Raw genomic sequence first — 22,420 nt, forward strand, 5'->3', positions numbered from 1 at the left:
CCTGTAAAGAATGAAAAACTGGAGACAACCTAAATGTCCAACATATATTCTCATACACACACACACACACACACACACACACACACACACACGCACGCACATTATGCGGCAACTTGGAAAAATGCTTAAGATAAAACATTCAGGGCTTCCCTGGTGGCACAGTGGTTGAGAATCTGCCTGCCAATGCAGGGGACACGGGTTCGAGCCCTGGTCTGGGAAGATCCCACATGCCGCGGAGCAACTAGGCCCGTGAGCCACAACTACTGAGCCTGCGCGTCTGGAGCCTGTGCTCCACAACAAGAGAGGCCACGATAGTGAGAGGCCCGCGCACCGCAATGAAGATTGGACCCTGCTTGCCGCAACTAGAGAAAGCCCTCTCACAGAAACAAAGACCCAACAGAGCCAAAAATTAAAAATTAATTAATTAATTTCAAAAAAAAGATAAAACATTCAGTAAAAAAAAATTAGAATACAAAACTGTATCCACACTGTAATTATGACTGTAAGAATAAGTCACAGATATAAAGACTTCAGGAAGGATGCCAAAATGACAGCAGGGATTATATTCAGGATTTTTTTCTTTTACCCTTTATCAAATGTTCTACAAGATAAGTATATTATTTTTATGACAAAATCTCATTTTGTAAAAGATGAATAAAGGAGGACTGGTGACTAAGAAACTGAGGCAATGTCGCAAAGTGAGTTTATCCAGAAGGTGGTGAAAACACGTCAGCCACTGAAACTGTAAGGAAAAGTAGTCAGTGCCTTCTGAAAACTTCTACCTATCACATTCTCAAAAGAAACCATGTACATCGCCTGAATTCTGCTGAATTGGCTTTTGGAGAAAGACAACATAAGGGACATTTGGTGACACTTCGGTTATCTAAAATGGCATGGACATATGGCATCTTGAGGGGTGGGAGAGCTCATTCTGTGATGATTCCAAAACTCCAGACATCTGCTCCAGATAAATGCTGTAAAGAAAAGGGAGCAACGTCTGCATCCGGGAACCATGGTCAGGAAAGGCCTTGATGGTCATTAGAAAAACGGTGCCCTGTGGAAGCAGCACACACCAAGGCAACGTGGATGTGGGAGAAGGAGGGAAGGGAGGAAGGGCCTAAGAGGAGCCTGCAACGCAGGGAGAACCATGGTTCTCAGGCCTGCTGCACTCCACAAACCAAAGAAGCTTTCAAATCATACAGCAATCTGGGCACTACCCCAGGGATGCTGTTTTAATCACTCGTGAGTATACTGTGAAGCCCGGATTAAGAACCACTGAAATAGAAGGTAAATAATAAATCTGAAGAGAATAGAGATTACTAAGTAAAAGACAAGGTTTTCAACTGCGAGAAGATGAAACTACAGCATGGAGGGAATTTGCCTGTGGCTGCTGCTGATGCCACTGATATTATTCATTAGAAAAGGGAAGGGCTTCCCTGGTGGCGCAGTGGTTGAGAGTCCGCCTGCCGATGCAGGGGACACAGGTTTGTGTCCCGGTCCGGGAGGATCCCACATGCCGCGGAGCAGCTGGGCCTGTGAGCCATGGCTGTTGAGCCTGCGCGTCCGGAGCCTGTGCTCCGCAACGGGAGAGGCCACAGCAGTGATAGGCCCGCGTACCGCAAAAAAAAAAAAAAAAAGAAAAAGAAAAGGGAAATAATTTTAGAAATTATCTGGTCTGCTTTATCTTAGATCTCTCTCTCCCTCTCTCTCTCCCTCTCTCTCTCTCTCTCTCTCTCTCTCTCTCTCTCTCTCTCACACACACACACACACACACACACACACAGACAAATACACACACCTCAAAAAGTTGAACTTGAGCCAAGTAACTGAATTCTTGGTGATATTTTATAATTTAAAAAACTACAATTAATTGAGATTTGGGACTATGCTAAATGTTTTTTAAATCTTGTATTGAAATGATTGTAGACACACAGTAAGTTCCAAAACTAGTACAGAGAGCTTCGACATACCCACTACCCAGTTTCTGCCAATGATAACATCTTACACAACTACAGTATGTTATCAAAGCCAGGAAGGTGGCACTGACACAGTATAAGTACCTAGCCTATGACCTTACTCAGATTTCAGGAGTTTTTATGCTAAGTGTTTTGACATACACTTTCTCATCTTGTCCTCCCATCATTACTATTTCCATTTTGCAGAAAAGAAAACTGAGGCCAGGAGAAGCTGAGTAACTTTCCCAAGGTGGTAAGGGACAGACAGGATTAGGATAGAAACTCAGCTTTGCCTGATTCCAAGCTCCAGTTCTAAACCACCTTCCTCTACCAGGTCCCTGTATTGTACACACACACCTCCATGGTTCCTGGCCGTTGGGGACAAAGGGCTCTGGCAAGACTACAGGGTGATGCTGGTGACAGGCTCGTAGGAGAGGCCTGTGGGTAGCAAGTGTCTGAGGTCACAGCCAGGAGAGCAGTAAGTCTTAAGAAGGGCCTTCTAGTTCTCCAGCCCAGCAGCTAAAGTGGCATTTGTAGGCTGAGCTATGTTCTGCAGGAGGAAGGGGCAGGCAGGGGATGAAGCCCAAGAGAGCAGGCCAGCAGGCGATGAAGTAAGAGTCCATCCTGGGCACGAGGAAATGGCAGGAAATGAAGACAGTAGGCTGATGCGGGTACTTCACTGGGAAGCAGGCAGGAAGCAGGAGCCTAGCTAGAAAGCAAATCCACACCAACAACCGAACCAGAAGACACAGACCCCCTCGTCCATGCTAGACCAGGGAGGAAGTGTGGTCTAGTGGTTATATGTGGGTTCTGGAGCCAGAATGTGTGGCTCTAAACCCCACCCACACCTACCAACTGGTGGTCTGACTTTTGGTAAGTTAACTTCGCGTCTCAGTTTCTCCATCTGTAAATTTAAAGTAATAAAATCTCCCAGGATTGCTGTGCAGATCAAAGAGACAGCATGTAAAGCATGTAGAAAAGTGCTTGACACATCACCTTCAGTCGGGTTAGCTACTGTTACTACACACAACGTGACTGCACAAGGATTAAGAGGAAAACGCTAGAAACTAAAGCGAGGGAGAGGGTGCCTCAAAGGTCCCTGGTGTCAGAGTGGCTTTTCAGTACTAAGGGACACACCTGAGGGACAGCCAGATAAGGTGAATTCCTTCACACAACACAGGGCCTACAGCTAACTGTACATCTACCAGCAGCACTCAGCGGGATGCTGATGCGGGATCGCATCACCTACGACTACAAGGCACTTGCTGGTACCAGACACTGTGCTCACAGCTCCACATGCAGAGCCCCCTTGACTCCTCACAGGTATCCCTCGAGGAAAAGAAGATTTCATCCCATTAAACGGTTGAGGAAACTGAGGCTCAGCTTCAACTGCCTGCTCAAGGTCACACAGCAGGCGAGGAGTGGAGCTGGGATTAAAACCAGAGCTCAGGCGTTCTCGCTATACCCGTCAGTGATTAAGATGTAGGCAAGTCTTCAGACCATGGGGTTGGGCACAGACATCAGACACTGGCCAGCAGGAGTGGGAGCAGGGAGCAGTGCTACACGGCAGAAAGAGGCGAAGAGAAAAGACTTGGAGACCCAGTTAAAAGTCCAGACAGGGGTCTTCCCTGGTGGCGCAGTGGTTGGGGGTCCGCATGCCGATGCAGGGGGCGCGGGTTCGTGCCCCGGTGCGGGAGGATCCCGCGTGCCGCGGAGCGGCTGGGCCCGTGAGCCATGGCCGCTGAGCCTGCGCGTCCGGAGCCTGTGCTCCGCAACGGGAGAGGCCACAACAGTGAGAGGCCCGCGTACCGCCAGACAATACATTCACACTCCTTTCTCTGGCTAAGTAATGCCTCCCCCAACCCACTCCATGTCACTCTCGCCACTCTGTGATTTCCCATCATTCCAGTGGCACCACCAGGTTCGGGTCAAGATACTGCCTTCCACCAGATTAGAGCAGCCCACAGAGCCCCTACCCGCAGGACAGGGGATTATTTAGAGCCTGGATTTGCTGATACACTTCTTCATATTCCAAGTCAAACTTATTTCTGCCCATTAGGGTTGATGCATCTTAGACTAAAGCACTGCCCATACCACCCTTCTTTATGTCCTTTCTCTCACAAACAGCCTCCCTGGGCTCCAGGTAGGATGAAGATATAACGGCTTATAAAACAATGGATGAAAGAAAAATCCAGAGTGCATGCTGACACTACAGTCTAGAAAGGGAGCAAGAGAGGAAGGAAAGGGAAAGCTCTCGTTTACCATCAAATGTCATTTAGTAAATGGAGAAAGAATAATAGAGTTAGAAATTACCATCGATTCAGGCAAGAATCATCAAGTGACGCTAAAACCATTGCATAAAAGTTTGTTAAGAAAGAGATTATCAGCAGCCGCATAGCACAGGGAGATCAGCTCGGTGCTTTGTGACCACCTAGAGGGGTGGGATAGGGAGGGTGGGAGGGAGACGCAAGAGGGAGGAGATATGGGGATATATGTATGTGTATAGCTGATTCACTTTGTTATAAAGCAGAACCTAACACACCATTGTAAAGCAATTATACTCCAATAAAGATGTTAAAAAAATAAAAAAAGAAGAGATTATCTTCATCGTCTCGAAGTTATCTCCCCGCAGATAACTTATTACCTACAAAGGGCAGAACGGCACCTTTACCGGGGACACATTAGGGGAAACAACCTTAATGAAATGATCAAAGCTAACAGCACCAGTAATGGGACAATCGACAGCCCCCTTCCAGTGCTGCATGGAGGACGCAACATCTACATCACTTATATAGTATTCCTGTCAACACGAATAACCTGAATCAGATCGCAAATCAATGATCAGACAAATCCCAAATTAAGGAACATTCTGCAGCACAAAACATGTGACCCGTTTGCTTCAAAATGTTAATGCCACGCAAGACAAAGAAAGACTAAAAAGCTGCTTCAAATTAAAGGAGACTGACAACTAAATGTAATGTGTGTTTCAGTAACGGGTTCTGGATTAGATAAAAAGATTGTCATAAAAGACATTACTGGAACATTTGGTGAAATCCGAATGCGGGCTGTATGTTAGATAATAGTATTATATCAAAGTTAAGCTTCCTGAATTTGGTAATTATACTGTGTGTGTAAGAAAGTGGTCTCACTCTTAAGCGCTACAAGCTGAAGCTGAAAGGTCATGATGTCTACAACTTAAGGTCAAAAGATTCAGGGGAAAAAAAAGATAAATAGATGATAGATTTGATAGCAAGCAAGCAAAAGTGACTCTAGGTGGAAAATAGACAGTTGTTCATTTTACTAGTCTTACAACTTCTCTGAAGGTTTAAAAATTGTCAAAATAGTTTTTTGAAAAACAATGTAGCTACCTACCAGTTTGGCTCAGAGCTAGACACAAAAGCCTGATTCAGTGCTACCCATGGAAACCTAATGACCAACGAAACTCAGCCCCGACAGGGCCAGACAGGGTCGAAGATAGAATAATTATCAAAACAATAGAGAAACACAACTTTTAATAAATATAATTCAGCCCCCTGCATACATCCCCTTTCTCATTCTCAATCTGGACCATTTTCAAAGAATGAAACTGATATACAGATCAAGGTTTGGATCCCGGAGTCCAAGTTTGCTATTTGATTCACATCCTCCTGTTTCTGGCTTTGCAGAGTGTGCACAAGTTATACTCTCGGGCAGTTTGCAATGTGTCTGCCTCCGAGTACTTGACCCCATCACCTGAGGCAGAATCATCATCCCTTCCAAAGGAGGACAAGCATGTCTACAGCTCTTGTTCAAATAACCATCCTTCCCCAACCGAGCTGGCCTCTGGGGTCTAGAGGTAATTCATCTTAGCAAATTCAACTCCTGCTGCACTTAACAGTAATCAATAAATGGGGAGCAGCCAGACTACGGTTATGGGGCTGTCTGTTCAATAACCATTAGCTGTTACTACATTTAGAAGTAATAGAAAAAACAATGGTCCCTGTTCCAGCCCATGTGGGAAGACATATTCTCACAAGTGTCTTCCCCAGATTGTCCACGGTCCTCTTCTTCCGTAGGTTTTTAAATCCCATGCTGTTCTCCAGCTCCATTATTCCATCTCTGCTGCTGGGCAGAAAACCTTAGTGTTGATGTTCTGTGTATAGAGGGCAGAGGCATGAAAATATAAATCCTAATTCTGTAATTTAATTAGAAAACAATATGCAGTCTTCTTTCTGCTTCCCCAAAGATTTCCCAAAGCTCCAAAGATCTCTGCCTATGGAATAAAAGTGAACCTTTTTCTCGTGGCAAACAACGCGCTGCCACATTTGGTCTCAACTTTGCTTTTCCAAGATCGCCTCACTTTCACATGCCTTAGACACAACAGTTCCTTCAACATATGCTGCGTCTTCCTGCCTCCTGACCCTGGCTAACACCGTTCCTTTTGCTTCCCTTTTATGTCCACCATGATCCAGGCTGGCCTGTTTCAATGGTTACACCAAGTGTCATTCAACATATTCACTGATCCATGTGAGGCCCGGGGGCAAGGGTATGTGCTGGTCCAGTTCACCTCAAGTGGCTCCAGTGCCGGGCATGGGATGTGACTGCAGAACAACCACTGAGCACTTGAATGGGAAGAGAGCATCTGTTATTAGAAAGATTCAATAAGAAGGAAATCTCTCCTTTCCTGCTAGCAAGGGCAGAAACCCTGCCTTAAGGCTGCAAGTGGGGACAAAAATTTCTACAGAGTAAAACACAAGGTAACATTATCGTGAGGTTCATAACATAACCCAGGATCCCCCACTGCTGAGGACAGGGACCAATCACCAATCAAGGGATATCCAGACCAATCACCAATCAAGGGATATTACCGCAGGGCACAGCTTCAAAGGGTTTTGCTCTATTTTTATTTAGGGAACCTTAATTTTACTGCGGAAAAACCAATGAGGTAAAGTCATTCATCACTGAAAGTTTCTAAGGCATAACATATGGTGCTTCTGAGGTATTTCCCAGTGTAGGGTCCCATATCAGTTAGGCCAATCTATCTCCTTACCTCATCCACCACTAAGACTTAGCCCAAGGCCTGGCCCTGGGGAAGAGGAGGATATAATGTAGGAGAAGCAGGAAGCCAGAAACCCAGCTTTTCGGACTTGGGGGATTACAGGGAGACGAGGCAGACGGGGCAGGAGTGAGACTTCCTCTTCTCTTTCTAGAGGGACATCTACCCATAAACCAGAAGGTCCACATCGGAGTAAACTCTGTGGCCAGTAGAGTCAGGTAGAAGGAGGCTGGGTTTTAGCTTCCCCAAGTTGTCTCTTGGGTTCTGTGTGGTTTGGACAGGCCCCAGAAGTTCCCACAAGCTCCTGAGGTTGAACCTCAGAAGTTACCAGGGATAGTGCTTGCGGAGTTGGCCCATGAGGCTGACATGGGAACAAAGTACCCAAGGGCTAAAGGCCAGACCATCTGATCCAGAAGCACATGAGAATCATGACCAGACCTCGATGGGATGCACAGCACTGCCATAGAGAGATGGGAGGCCTGCCTTCCTTCAGAGAGAACTTCAGAGACTCCTAGCACACTTCAGGTCTCTGTGTGACCAAGGACAGAAGTTTCTGCTGCTCACCAGGAAGCACGGGAGGTTGACCCACGCTGCACACTGGCAGAGAGATGGAGATGAAGCCTCCAGGAGTATCCGAGCCTCTCTCCCGCCTGACAGTACTGAAGCTCCCCACTCCTCCCTGTGGGATTCTCCTAGGATGACTCACTCACACTTTGTAAAATGTGCTGCTAGGAGTTATTCCGATTTAGGCATATACCAAGTTGTTGAGGACACCTCGGATGAGTGCCATTCCTAAGGGTAGAGCCCTGGCTTCCCGGATAGCCTGATGAGAATGTGTCTGGTTTGACAAAGGATACGCTCTTAAGGGGAAGTTAGCCTCGGAGACAGGTCCACTGGCTGGCAACCAAAGTGTTCAAACCAGCTGTACAATGTCCAACATTCTTTAGCATTTCCCTTGTACAAAAGAAACAATTATATTTGGGGTACGATTTTAAATGCTCCCTTCTCATGTTGTAGCTTCTTTAGTTAATCTCAGTGTTTCAGCAAAGCCTCCAGTGGGCAATAAAAGTACAAAAGACTGAAAAAAATTGTGGCCTGCCCCATGTTCACCCCACCACTAGAGCCCACGGGGAAGATGCAGCATCAAATATAAAATCAAGTACAGAAAACTGGCCCAGGATTTCTAGGCCAGTAGCCTTGAAGCTGAAGCTGTGCCCACAGCACAGAGCTGGCAGTGGTGGGCCAGCAGAGGATCGCAGCATGGTGTGAGACTGCGTTAGCCAGGGCCTTCTGAGAAGCAGGTGCCAAGGAAGGATTAGACATGCAAGAAATTTATCAGGGGGAACATCTGAAAGAGAAAATGGGGAAGGATCCAGAGGAGGCAGGGAGAGGCGAGATGCAGGTGTGACTCCCAGTGAAGGAGAGGACGGCAGCTTGGGTGGGAGCGTCTTGGATCACAGTGCAGTTCTAAAGAAAGTTCACCAAGGAGCCTGGAGTCCTCGAGTCACCATCAGAGGAGTCCCGTGTCTCCCAGGAATGGCGACCCTTAGGATCCCTGGCACTCTTAGTCATTGGCTGAAAGTGCCTTTGAGCAACACAGCCAGAGCCATCACAGGGACAAATATCCTCGCACAGAAGCTGGGGCCATGGGTCATGTACGTTCTGTGTGGTCAGAGATGTGAGAGGTGCATTCACATGGCCACCACAGAGACAAACTCCCTCTTTCCCAAAACACTAGTGGAAGGACCAGGAAGAATGCAAATGGAACGGTGTCTGCATGATATATGCTTTGTCAGTTTCCAACACTGGAAAATCTGTCTATAAAAACTTGCTTTGCAAAGGGAAGCCTAAATATTTCCCTTGTGGGAAGCCAAAGTTGCAACAGAAACTCTTCTGAGTTTTAAAAAAAATCAGAATTCATTCTTTCATTTTTCCCCTTCACAGACCTGAGCAAAACTCTACCGCTTTGGATTAGCGAAGACTAGAAAAGGAAAAATGTCAACTCCAGGGAGACAGCACTAAGTCACGGAAGTAGGGCCCCCCCGAAGTTCCCGGTGGGTGACCAACATATGGTGATAGAGAAAGACATGTGACCAGACTTCCCATGAGCTAATTGGGAATCTTAACCCATGACTCATCCCGGGGTGGGGTCTGAAGCTGCAGGGGACGCTACCCCACACCAAGCCATATCATCAGCCAGATTGCACATTTCCTGAAAGTAATCAAGTCAGAAACTGGCTTCTTGGCTATAGCCGTTGGTGGAAAAATGAATGCCAAAAGCCAAAATGAGGATGAGTTCAACGATTTTAATTCTGCGTGGAAAACGCAATCCATTAAATGGGATCTGACAAGGACTTAATCTCATCTGCGGCCGAGGGTGTTGGCTCAATGCAGTTCTGCTCTCTGGAACATACTCTTAGTAAGTTATGTATAGAATCAGGAACGCTTTTGCCAAAGCCCAAATAAGTCCATTCTGTGTGGGAAGAGAAGTTCATCAATCCCCCAGTGACTCTCCTGGGAGTGAGCATACTCTTCCTCCAAATGCAAAATTATCCAAACCTATGTTGAGTCACACAATTCAAGGTAAGTAACTGAGATGGCCAACGTGCTGGATGGCTTCAGAATTTCCACTACTGCCCAAGGAGGTCAGGTCAGAGGCCAGCCTTGCTCACAAAGTACCTGCTGGGCTCGTATTCCCAGTCTGGGGCACACTGCACAGCCCAGTCACAGAAGAAGGGGTCAAGGTGCAGAGGATCAATCCACTCCTAAACAGGATTTTGAAAAACTGGGAGAGAAGGAATTAGGGCCCGTCATATTCATCGCCCACTTAATCCTAGCAACAGGACCCAAGGCCACTGCTGCTATTTCATTTCCGTTTGTAAAATGAGGCAACTGAGAATCAAAACCATGACTCAAAATCACACAGTTAAGAAGAGCATTTGCAAATTCATGCCTGTGGTATTCCAAAGCCCACGCCTCACTCCTCAGAGGGTGGTCCTTGGACCATCACCTCTCTTGGGAGCTTGTTAGAAACACAGATTCACAGGCTGCTACCCAGACCTACTGAATGTGGGTCTGCATTTAACAGGATCCCCCAACGAATTTATTGGACATAAAGTTTGCCTTAATGGGCTCCTACCAGAAAGGGGTAGGTGGATCAAAAACGTAAGTTTAGACTAGAAAAAAGATTTAGTGCAATAGAACAGGGTCAGTCTCATAGGATAAGCCTCAAACTATATATCCAAATTGCACATCCAGATTAGTAGAATCAATCACGCTATCTTATTTCACCAACAGTAAACCCAGAAGCAGGAAAGCCAAGGTGATGTGGTGGTAGAACATGGTGGACAGGTAAGGCTTTGGAGTCAGGTGGACTGGGTTGAAATTTCCAGCTCTGCCACTTGCTGGGTGGCTTTGGGTAAGTTACTTGATCTCTCTGAGACTCAGTTTCTTGACCTGCACAACTGGGATAGCAATACACACCTTGCCAGGGTTTGGGGAGATTAAATGAGCAAATGAATGTACAGTTCCTAGACATAGCAGATGCTCAATAAACATTGGTTTCCTTGACTTTCAGTACAATCTGGGCTGGGTCTCACCTTTGCAAATGTGCACACTAGAAGCTGGGGAGATAAAGGGTTCTCAGCAGCCAGCTCTTTCCTGTTCTCTTGGGTCCTCTAGTGGTAAATACTAAGATTCCAGTCACTAATCAGACTGGCTGGACTGGTCTATCTTCCTTAAGCTTCAGGCTCAGCATATTCTCTCATCTCTTTTAAGAAAAACCTGAGCAGAACAAGGTTCAAAGGGACAGGTCGTGAGGAACAAGGAAAACAGGCACCTGGGTACAGTTCCCAGAAGTGTCTACTTTCGAGACACTCAAGCCTTTTTATTTAGCTATGGTTCCCACTTTCCTCTTTTCAAAAGTCTCGGGTTTTGAAAGCAGACTTTTTCATGTCAGAGGCTTCGTGAGCTTTCATTCAGAGCTCACAGTGTCTGCACCTGGACCCACAAAACCCAAGTCTGATCTTATTCACTCTGTGTGTATCTGCTCAAAGGCGTGGAGGGGTGGGAGGTGGCTGCCAAGCGCTACCTGCACGTGCGTCCCCAGCTGCTGCCCAGAAGGACACCCCCACCTACCACGCCCACTTCTGCATCAGTCACAGAAGCTGATACAAGAGGTGTCCTTGGGACAGAGTATCTCCCACAGATGGAAGTAGCTGAGGGCAAGGGTCCCAATGAGGGAGGGTCCCATGGTCTGACTGCCTCAGGAACAGCTCCAGCACCAATAAAGAGGCATTTCCTTGCCCAAGCAAAAAAAAAAAAAATGATGACCATATTTTGTGGCCCCAAATTCCAAATGCCCTACAAGTGTGAACAAGGAGAAAGAGAAGGGAGTAGGCAAAGCTATCACTTCTCCCCTGTTGCTCGGTGGTAACGATCCTGCAGAGAAGCTATGAGGACAGAGGATGCCAGTTCACGAGAACCATGTGTTCCTCCGCAGCAAACAAGACTGTGCAGAACTGCAAAGGGCAGGATGTTCACAGTCACATGCCCGGATCCCTTAACTGTGTGTGGGGTTGTGTATAAGTGTGTCCACACACACACACACACACACACACACACACGGCACGGTGGCTGAGAGACTGAATTTCAGAGTCAGAAAAAAGAACCCAACACCTCAATCTCAGCAAAGGGACCACTGTACTGCTTGGTTAATGAAGTTATCGTAGGGATTGAGAGCGCTGATCATGGATGCACCCCTGAAGTTTAAAACTGTAGGAGCATAATGCACTGGTCGTCCTAGATTTTCCAGAGTCACTAATATTGGAGTCAGCAACTACCAGGTTTTTTCACTCCTGGAGTAAAAAGGGAGGTGGGGGGAACACATTGTGATATATTCCTATCACATTATTTAATATCCAGCTATAACTCATTCCTTCTCTGCAGTCCAAAAGGCATCTAGAAAACAAGTGTATTATTACAAGGGAAACCTTTTTTTTTAATTTAATTTTATTTATTTTTTATACAGCAGGTTCTTATTAGTTATCTATTTTATACATATTAGTGTATACATGTCAATCCCAATCTCCCAGTTCATCCCATCACCCCCACCCCTGCTTTCCCCCCTTGGTATCCATACGTTTGTTCTCTACATCTGTGTCTCTATTTCTGCCTTGCAAACCGGTTCATCTGCACCATTTTTCTAGATTCCACATATATGCGTTAATATACGATGTTTTTCTCCTTCTGACTTACTTCACTCTGTATGACAGTCTCTACAAATGATGCAATTTCGTTCCTTTTTATGGCTGAGTAATATTTCATTGTATATATGTACCACATCGTCTTTATCCATTCGTCTGTCGATGGGCATTTAGGTTGCTTCCGTGACCTGGCTATTGTAAATACTGCTGCAGTGAACATTAGGGTGCACGTGTCTTTTTGAATTATGGTTTTCTCTGGGTATATGCCCAGGAGTGGGATTGCTGGGTCGTATGGTAGTTCTATTTTTAGTTTTTTAAGGAACCTCCATACTGTTCTCCATAGCGGCTGTATCAATTTACATTCCCAGCAACAGTGCAAGAGGGTTCCCTTTCCTCCACACCCTCTCCAGCATATATTGTTCGTAGATTTTTTGATGATGGCCATTCTGACCGGTGTGAGGTGACACCTCATTGTAGTTTTGATTTGCATCTCACTAATGATTAGTGATGTTGAGCAGCTTTTCACGTGCCTCTTGGCCATCTGTATGTCTTCTTTGAAGAAATGTCTATTTAGGTCTTCTGCTACAAGAGCAACCTTGATTCTGCTCTAAATTATTTCTTGATAAGTAAGCTGTTCCCACATTTTGCTTATAATAATTTATCTGCAACAAATCTCACAACTGACGTTACTACCACAATTAAGGACAACTGCATTAGAGAAGATTTACCCTCTAACATTGCTGTTGAAATCAACTATCTTCTTTGGAAGAAAGGATGGTTCCAGGATAGCACAGAATTGTATTAAGGAGACCAGTAAATGAACAACAAATGCCAAGACATTTCTGGCTTCCACTGCTATAGGACTGGCATATTTACACCTACTCTGTTTCTCCTACTACACACCAAATGCTACAAGGAATCAGAAATAAATCCTGACCTTAACAAACTTATAACTTAATCTCTTTCTGGAACCAAGATATTGGCACATAATACAACTAGCAGATCAAAAGAAGTTCATGGCCATCAGTACCTTTTCTCTATTAAAGAGCACAGAGGGAATGCAAAGAGAAGGGATGATGGTAATGGAGTTGGGCTAGCAAATACGATGTTCTTTTCATGGGAGCAGCTCTTTAGCTATTCACTGAAGAAGACGATGAACCTGGTTTGAGGTGGAAGGTGTAATTACCAGAAAACAGTATATGAAGGGGTTGACTCCACCAGAGACACTTGGAAATGAGAACACACAGACCATGAGACCCATTCACCCTCCCCTCTTCCCCCCACAGTCACTTGCAGAGAATCACAGGTTCATAGAATGTACTTCTCTCTACTTGAGTGGTTTTTATTTTATTTAAACCTCACAATGCAGTAAACCCTTACAAGGAATAAGAAAAGCATTTGCCTTGCAATTCTGGTCCCGCCACTGCATCAGTCACATTATATAAAGAAATCCAACCCCCAATTCATCACTCCTTTTCAGAACTCATCTATAATTCAGTCCACACTAAGAACCTTCACACAATGAAATGGCTTTTACTGGGCGATTACACATATCACCTGGATGCAAAAGAGAGCACATTTTTCAAGTATATTTCCTGGACTCCAAATCCTGTCTGATTTGTTTATGAGGGAATAAAAGGGAAGCTTACATGCACTACTAGCCATGTGGAGAGTATGAAAGCCTTATATAATGGAAAGAAAAATGAAAGAAGTAAAATTAGAATAACAGGGGGAAAGGAGGGGAGGAAGGCAGGCTGGCAAAATCATTAAACCTTAATTTCTGATACCAGTACGACTACGTATTTCAAAGGTGAGTCTGAAAGACCCATTCAGAAAAAAGAATCACTTTTCTATACCGCGTCCACACCCAGACTGATTTTTATTTAATACAGGTGAGAAGGTAAGGAGACGCCTCATGATGGAAGTGGAGTACAATACAAAAAGAAAACACCAGAGAACTTTGCGGGAAAACGCAGGACTAAACGATGAACAAGAACAGAGTCAACAGCCACCTGGGAAACCACACAAGAAGATCCGCACTTCATTTCAGAAGGCAGCAGCTCTCACTTCTCTTACAACTAGAAAACTTCCCCCAGCAAGGAACTCTAAAGGCACGGGGCTGAGTTAATTCCCACCACGTGCTTTTTCCCTGTGCACATATCTCCCTGCGTCATCCTCCTTCGGAGCAAAAGACTCAGTAATCCAATTCAAATTGCCAATGTCAGTAAATCCTTTGCCTCCGCATTTAAATGCCAATACCAATTAAATACCAACAGCAACTTAACTACTGATATGGTCTTCACTACATTCAGGAAATCCAGCCAGAAGTTTAGCGGCATTACTTCCGACACAACTTCATCAATTCTAATTTACTTCGTGCAGAGAAATGAGGTAATTTGCTGGCCACGCTGACGTGGCATCCAACTGGACTGAAATAACTCCACAAGCAAATAAGAAGGAACAAACTGTGTTGCAATCCACCAAACCTGAAGGACGTTTTCACCAAGGCTTCCGGGCTATCAAGCTGAGGCAATTCATCAGCTAGGATTTCCTCCGGTGGCCGGGGGTCATGGACAATCGTCGGCCGTGGCTTCTCCTTGACATTCCCCGTGAGACCGTCGATGAGGGAGTTCCACAGACAGTTCTGCGACTTAGACCCTGAGGCATGAGGGGGAAAAAGGGGTGCAGGTGAGTTACCAACCAACTCCATGGCCTGCCTTGCCCAACTCGGGATTTTCAAAAGCAGAGCAGGAACACTGACATATCTTTCATGATCTCCACCAACATCAGAGGGCTCCAAAGGTTTTGGTCAGGCAACTTATGGAGTAACCAGGATTTTTTAAATTTATATACAAAAATAGGTTAATACTCTGAGCATTTTAACTCACAGCTAAGTATTATGAATATATATCCTGTCTCATTTCAGTGGTAATCAACTCCAACTCCTGACAGAGCTGTCGGTATTTACTGAATTATTTATTCAGCAACTGGAAGTATACAAAGGATGACCATTTTAGAGAACAGCAGGATATTCAGACACAAGTCTCCCCTGTGAACTGATCTTTTCTGAGGCCCAAGTTTCAAGACTGTATTCTGTGGAGACACCCACCCCAAAGAGGGCCCCCCGTCTAAGAACTAGAACCCACTACAGGCAGTTTCATTCTTCTGGAAGATCAAGACTCAAGGAAAAGTACACTGGATGTTTACCAAGACCCTACCCTACAAACACTTCAAACATATGAGATGAACATTAAAGGCAGACATGAAGTAGATAGGGTGCCGCAAAATAGGGCCTGATCAGCCAGGTAATCAAGGTCAATATCGACAGTGATAAGTTACATCCTTGATACGATGTGATGAAAATGGCACTTTACCTCCATGGTCTTTCTCCCCAAAATATATAACCCCAGAGTACTAAGCATGTTTCCATCTTCTGTAAACTTAATACTTTAACATCTGCCCTACATGCGTATCCCAGACATGCCCTGTTTGGACAACCAGAAAATACCCCTGAGTCATCTTGCCTCGGCCTCCTGCCTCCGTCACCTCCCCCTTCCTCCCTCCCCTCCATTCCTCAGGAACAGTCCCCCCTCCAAGGGGCATGCTTTTCAGATACCAGCCAACCAAACCAGCAACCACACCCCAACATCTCCCTCACCAAGCTTTCACATCCTGAGCCACTCTCCACCTGCCCCAATAACCCCAGACAGGTACCAGACAACTAAGGACAGCCCCTATGCCCCAGAGCGCACTAAAATTATTCAAACTAGCCAATCCTAAGCCTGCTTACCTGGCAGAACCCATTCCTTCCTTCAGAAACCACAGTAAAGACTCTTGCCCACAGTTCCTCCCTCCCTCCGCCTCACAACAACCCCAATGCTTCTCAGTGTGGCCTCCGTGGTATGACGTGTACCCCCTCTTTTGGGATCTGTGAATACTAACAAACTATCTTTTCAATGGCAGTCATCCCCTGATCTGTTGGCCTTACCACACCTAAAAATAATAAAACCCATTAAAACACTCAGTCTAGTCATAGGGAAAAGACAAATCCCAACTGACAGACACTCTGCAAAACATCTGACCAGTACCCCTCAAAACCGTCAAGGTAATCAAAAAACAAGGAAAGTCTGAAAACCTGTCACAGCCTAGAGGAGCCTAAGAAGACATGATAACTAAATGTGGTATCCTGATGGGGTCCTGAAACTAAGAAAGGACATTAGGAAAAACTAAGGAAATTTCAATAAAGTATGTACACTAGTTAATGTATATCGATATTGGTTCATTAATTGTGACAAATGTACCATACTAATATAAAAGCTCAGGGCTTCCTGGTGACGCAGTGGTTGAGAGTCCGCCTGCCGATGCAGGGGACACGGGTTCGTGCCCCGGAACACAAAATTCAGATATTTATGGGAGTTGAAGAAAGAAGAATGCCTAAAAAAACAATTTTTGTACCTAATCTCAATACAGAAATGTATTCTAAAATATTACCTGAGAGTTCAATCAAAAAAAAAAAAAAAAAAAAAAAAAGCTTAATAATTGGGGAAACTGGGAATGGGGTATTTGGGAGCTCTTTGTACTATCTTTGCAAATTTTCGATAAGTCTAAAAATGTTCTAAAATAAGAGTTATTATAAAAATACAAATAAGTATTAAAAATATATAATAAAAATAGTTATTATTTTAAATGTCTATGAGCAAGTTATATTTTTAAGGTAGAGACTGAGGGCATGACCACTATCATTACCCAGTTACCATTGGCCGGTGCTGGTTATCCTCTTCCCAGAGGAAAGAAAGCCTTTATCTTTGCTCAGATATACTGTCAGGTCTCTGAGTCATGCACCCATGGAGCTATGTCCATCCAGAGGGAGTTGGCTTTTTCTATCCCATCTGTGCAGAAGGAGGACCTTTTTAGAATTCACACAAAGACTCTTTATGGGGCATGAGGAGGTGGGCATGGAGGGGTAAGGAGCAGTGCCAGATAATGCACATCCATGTGATCAGTGGGTAGAGAACAGATTCATATGCTCGTGGGGATGCCTCCCTGATCAACCATCCACAGCCCACAACAGAAGAAATCACCGTAGTTTGCTGTGCCTGAAGGTTGTCTCTGCAGCTAAGATCAAAAGAACTTCACACACAAAGGGGAGCACCTCATGAGGACCCCTGAACCTTCACCAAGGACACCCATGGCTCTGAAAACAACTCTTTTAATGACCATGGTCACGAATGATCCTTGGGGGTGTACCACCTCCAAACTGCTTTTGTGTCAATCCAGAGAAAATTAAGGCACATTAAGAGCAGGAAACAGAGCCCTCCAACTCCTGAAATGCAAGACAGCTTTTTCAAAGTCCTAAACACATACCTTAATAAGATCTGGTCCTATTAATGAAAGTCTGGTTTTGTGTTAATGAAGGTCTGCTTCTAGGAGGAAGAAAAAAGCAGCAGCCTGTTTTCTTAGATTTGATCTAAGCGAAGACCTTACAATAAACTCCCTGCCTATTTCCCTTCATTCTTTCATTTACTCATTCAATATACAAATTTTGAATTCCCTCAATATGCCAGATTCCATTCTGGGCTCTCAGAATAGACAGATGAATGAGACTGGTTCCCTTGGGATGAGTCAGCCTATAAGCAATCACAATAAATGGGCAATGCACCATAACTAAGGGACAAAGAAGTGCTAGAAGGGGCAGAGGAGAGCTCCCCCACTCTGCCTCAGGGCCCTGGGGAAAGCCACACAGCGAACGTAACGTCTGATATGGGTCTAAAGCAGGAACAGATCTTCAGCAGATGGGGAAGACAGAGAAGAGCATTCAGTGCAAATAGCATGTGCAAAGCCTCCGCGGCAGAACAAAGCAGCTCGAGAGAGAGGACAGTGACCAGAGATAAGGCCAAAAGATTGGTTGTATAGGGCCTTGAATAAAATGCTAATTATTTCAGAATTTCTTCTGTAGGCAAAAAAGAACTAAAGATTTTTAACCAAGGTTATGGTGACATGACCATTTCTGTGTTTCTGAAAGGAAACTAGGGTGCTGTAGAGCAGTGAACCCGTGGGGACTAGCAAGGCTATATGAAGAGGTCTGTGAATCCACTGTATCTGTAGATGAAATAACGAAGTCTATATATATGACTAATTTTTAAGTATATATAGATATGATTAATAAGCTAGAAATTTATGTGAAAGCACTAATGAACGCATAGGGCATAATAGGCTTTTCATTTTCTCAGTCAGTGAATCAGAAGGGTCATGTGATCCAAGCTATCTGTCCATCAGGGGTCCCAGATGGACATGCAATAACACCTTCAGAAGTTGTACCAGCAGCTACAAAGATACACTGGCAAGTTTAAAAGAAGACAGCCGCTATGGAGAACAGTATGGAGGTTCCTTACAAAACTAAAAATCGAACTACCATACGACCCAGCAATCCCCTTACTGGGCATATACCCTGAGAAAACCATAATTCAAAAAGAGTCATGAACCAAAATGTTCACTGCAGCACTATTTACAATAGCCAGGACATGGAAGCAACCTAAGTGTCCATTGACAGATGAATGGATAAAGAAGATGTGGCACATATATACAATGGACTATTACTCAGCCATAAAAAGAAACGAAATTGAGTTATTTGTAGTGAGGTGGATGGACCTAGAGTCTGTGATACAGAGTGAAGTAAGTCAGAAAGAGAAGAACAAATACCGTACGCTAACACATATATATGGAATCTGAAAAGCAAAATGGTTCTGAAGAGCCTAGGGGCAGGAGAGGAATAAAGACGCAGACATAGAGAATGGACTTGAGGACATGGGGAGGGGGAAGGGTAAGCTGGGACAAACGAGAGAGTGGCATTTACATATATACACTACCAAATGTAAAATAGATAGCTAGTGGGAAGCAGCTGCATAGCACAGGGAGATCAGCTCGGTGCTTTGTGACCACGTGGAGGGGTGGGATAGGGAGGCTGGGAGAAAGACACAAGAGGGAGGGGATATGGGGATATATGTATATGTATAGCTGATTCACTTTGTTATACAGCAGACTCTAACACAACAATGTAAAGCAATTATACTCCAATAAAGATGTTTAAAAAAAATAAAAATAAAAATAATTTTTAAGGTAATTTTAAGTTACATAAATTTCACCTCAATAAAAAAAATATATAAAAAGGAAGAAGAAAAAAAAAAGAAGACGACTGTGGCAGAAGCTATAAATAGGATTCACTCAACATTCATTCCCTTTTTACTTGCCTTCCTCTTCCGAAGAGGCTAGAAAACAATATACTCAATTTCCCAGCCTCCCTTACTGCTATGGCTAACCATATGTTATAATTCTGGCCAATGAAATGTAGGTGGAAATCCCTGGGACTAATGTCTCTGTCCCAATGAAAAAGTAAAGTCTCAACAGGAGAAAAACATTTTTGTCCCTTTAAATTTTGCCTTTCCTTATTTTCCCCTTTGCTTTTCTTTCTTCTTCTTACTGGAAGGTGAACGTGTGTTAGAGCTACAGCAGCCATCTCATGACCATGAGGTGACAAGCATTATGGCAAAAGCTTACACCTTGCATATGGAAAAATAGAAATGTGGAAAGAACCTGAATCCCCGACAACACAGTTGAACAGCTTCCCTGGTCTCCCTCATCTCCAGATTTCTAGATGTGAGACATATGAATACTGACTTATTACATTCTTAGGTATTTGGCTGTTTGTAGCCAAATGCTTCCCTAAATGTTATATGTGTGCTCAGCATATTAACATAAAGGTGTTTCCCATATCCAAATGATACACCCTCTATAAAGTACTAAGAACTGACATTTTAATAAATCCTCCAATTATCCTGTGAAAGGCATAACTACACTGCACAGTTTTCTCATGTTAAAATTATTAATTTGTTAAATGCAAACAGTTATAACACATTACAATTTTTATAGCTTATTTTGGCATTTCCTCACATTTTTTTTTTTTTTTTTTTTTTTTTTTCTCTGGCGTTATGCGGGCCTCTCACTGTTGTGGCCTCTCCCATTTGTGGAGCACAGGCTCCGGACGCGCAGGCTCAGTGGCCATGGCTCACGGGCCCAGCCGCTCCGCGGCATGTGGGATCTTCCCGAAACGGGGCACGACCCCGCGTCTCCTGCATCGGCAGGCGGACTCTCAAGCACTGCGCCACCAGGGAAGCCCTCCTCACATTTTTTAATATTCTGGGAAACTCAAAAAATGGAAATGGCCTGGTTCTCTTGACCTTTGAGAACCCAGAGAACAATCACTCTCATGGGATAGTCTTTGATTTGGTTTTTGTTTTGTTTTGTTTTTTAACTTAAGGAGGGGGCAGGGCGGGGTCTTTGCTCAAAAAAATGTTGGCAACCAGCAATACAGAGGATGTTCCAGTTGGGAGGTGTGTGTGAGCCTAGAACCGGGTGATCAACCAAAAGGCAAATTGGCCGTGATAAAATGAGGGGTCTGGAAAGGCACAGTGATAATGAAGACAGAGAGAAACAGGTGGATTTAGGAGATAAGCAAGTAGAATCAGTAGGATTTGGTAACTGATTGAGTGTAGACGATGAAGAGAGAAGTGGCAAGATGGATTGAGGTTTCTGGTTAAGCAGCCAGGTAGACTGTGATGCCGTTAGAAAATGCTGGGGGTGGAGCAGCTCGTGGGCCTGCAGTTGAACTCTGAAAAGCTGTATTTCAAGATAGAAAATATAAGCAAAGATCCCCTCCATATTCATGAAGAGGAAGCACACAGATGATGAATACGTGATTCAAATGAGAATATTCTATTTCAGCAAACACTTCTATCGTGACTGAGATAAGAAAATTTTTCACAGCAGGATAAAATGGGGAATAAATTACCCTTCTCACTGAACCCAAACAATAATTTTTTTTAAAAAAACTATAATAATAATAAATGTTTTAAAGAAGGGGAATATCAAAGCCCCAGCCCTGTCCTGGAGTGTTCCAGCCATTATCTGACTTGATAAAAGCTGTAATTTAAGTAGAACTTGGGCTCCATCCACAAGGATCTAATTATAACAGCTCATTAGTACCGTATCACCTATAACCTAGCCTAAGGCACAAACCCCAGAGAGATCCAGGAAGCTGGCATAACACAAAGTATTATAAGGAGAATTTTGCTATTTCTGTTTTAATCTCTTTCAGAAGGTAAATTATTGACAACAGTTTGCTGTACGTGAACAACACAGCACAAAATGGGAAGACAAGAATAGTGGATATGACTGGGGCATGAGTCCACTGATACATGCCAACCATCAACAGAAGGGGATTTACGATTGTGCCCCCAATACTCTAGCACAGTGCGGAGCACTTTAGAGCTCTGTGCTGAATCCTTCAAGACATACAGAAGCTTTTATTACACCATCCCTGCCCTCAAGAAACTTTGGAGAGGCAGAAAAATGCAAGGCAACTACTGAGTGGTTCAGACTAGAGCCAGTCTTCAGAAAAATAAATCTGTTTTCCCCTACCCCTCATCCCCATCCCCTCCATAAACATTGTTAAGAAAAATGGTTAAAGACTTGAAATGGACAAAAAAGTTTAGTGAATATCCTGTCTAACTCACCCATCTCAGTTATCTCCATTTTCTATTATCTTGTAGCTATTTCACAGTTCTGAAAATTGGAGAAAACTAATAGTAATGCAAATGATTTTTGGTTTTAGAAATGTAAAGTTGTCCCATGGAATGCAATTAATTATTGCCTTGTAGATATGATGCATTTTGCCAGTTTTACATCTAATAAGCAAATTCATCTCAACTTTCCTGACGGATTTGTATATTTGCTCTTTGGATTCTCCTTAAAACCAGTTGTAACATCTTACTGGTTTCTTCATCAATTAATGAGTTAAATAAGATCTTTAACATATATTCACTTTGGATTCTTATGATTTTTAAAAATTATCCTTTAGCAATACCAAAGACCTCATGCTGTCCATAACCAGTAGTTGCTGCACCCCTTGAGAAATTCCTATAATTAACCTAACCATACTAGTCAATTGAATTAACTATGCTACATATATATAATAAGCTACTAATATCCCAAAGTCTGTAAACTGATGAGGAGTGATTTCCGGTATGTATTCTAAGTGGGGAAAAAGCAACATGCGTGAGTTGTATATTATGTTATCTAGTATTTGATAGTGTATTATGCTATCTCTGGAGTAAAAGATAGGGGAAATGTCTTTGCATATTTTTGCAAAAAGACAAACAAGAATAACAGAC

At 43.9% G+C, this 22,420-nt stretch overlaps 1 protein-coding gene across 1 annotated transcript in view; it reads right to left on the minus strand.

The window, feature by feature from the left end:
• The window catches only part of PDE1C (phosphodiesterase 1C), a 474,300-nt gene that overhangs the window by 327,610 nt on the left and 124,270 nt on the right, over positions 1 to 22,420 (minus strand). Inside the window, exon 3 of the mRNA XM_007466117.1 lies at positions 14,681 to 14,852. Within this exon, the coding sequence (XP_007466179.1) occupies positions 14,681 to 14,852 (172 nt within the window). The remainder of the gene's footprint in view (positions 1 to 14,680; positions 14,853 to 22,420) is intronic.

Source organism: Lipotes vexillifer, unplaced genomic scaffold (genome assembly GCF_000442215.2).
Source record: "Lipotes vexillifer unplaced genomic scaffold, Lipotes_vexillifer_v1.1 scaffold150, whole genome shotgun sequence".
Lineage (NCBI taxonomy): Eukaryota > Metazoa > Chordata > Mammalia > Artiodactyla > Lipotidae > Lipotes > Lipotes vexillifer.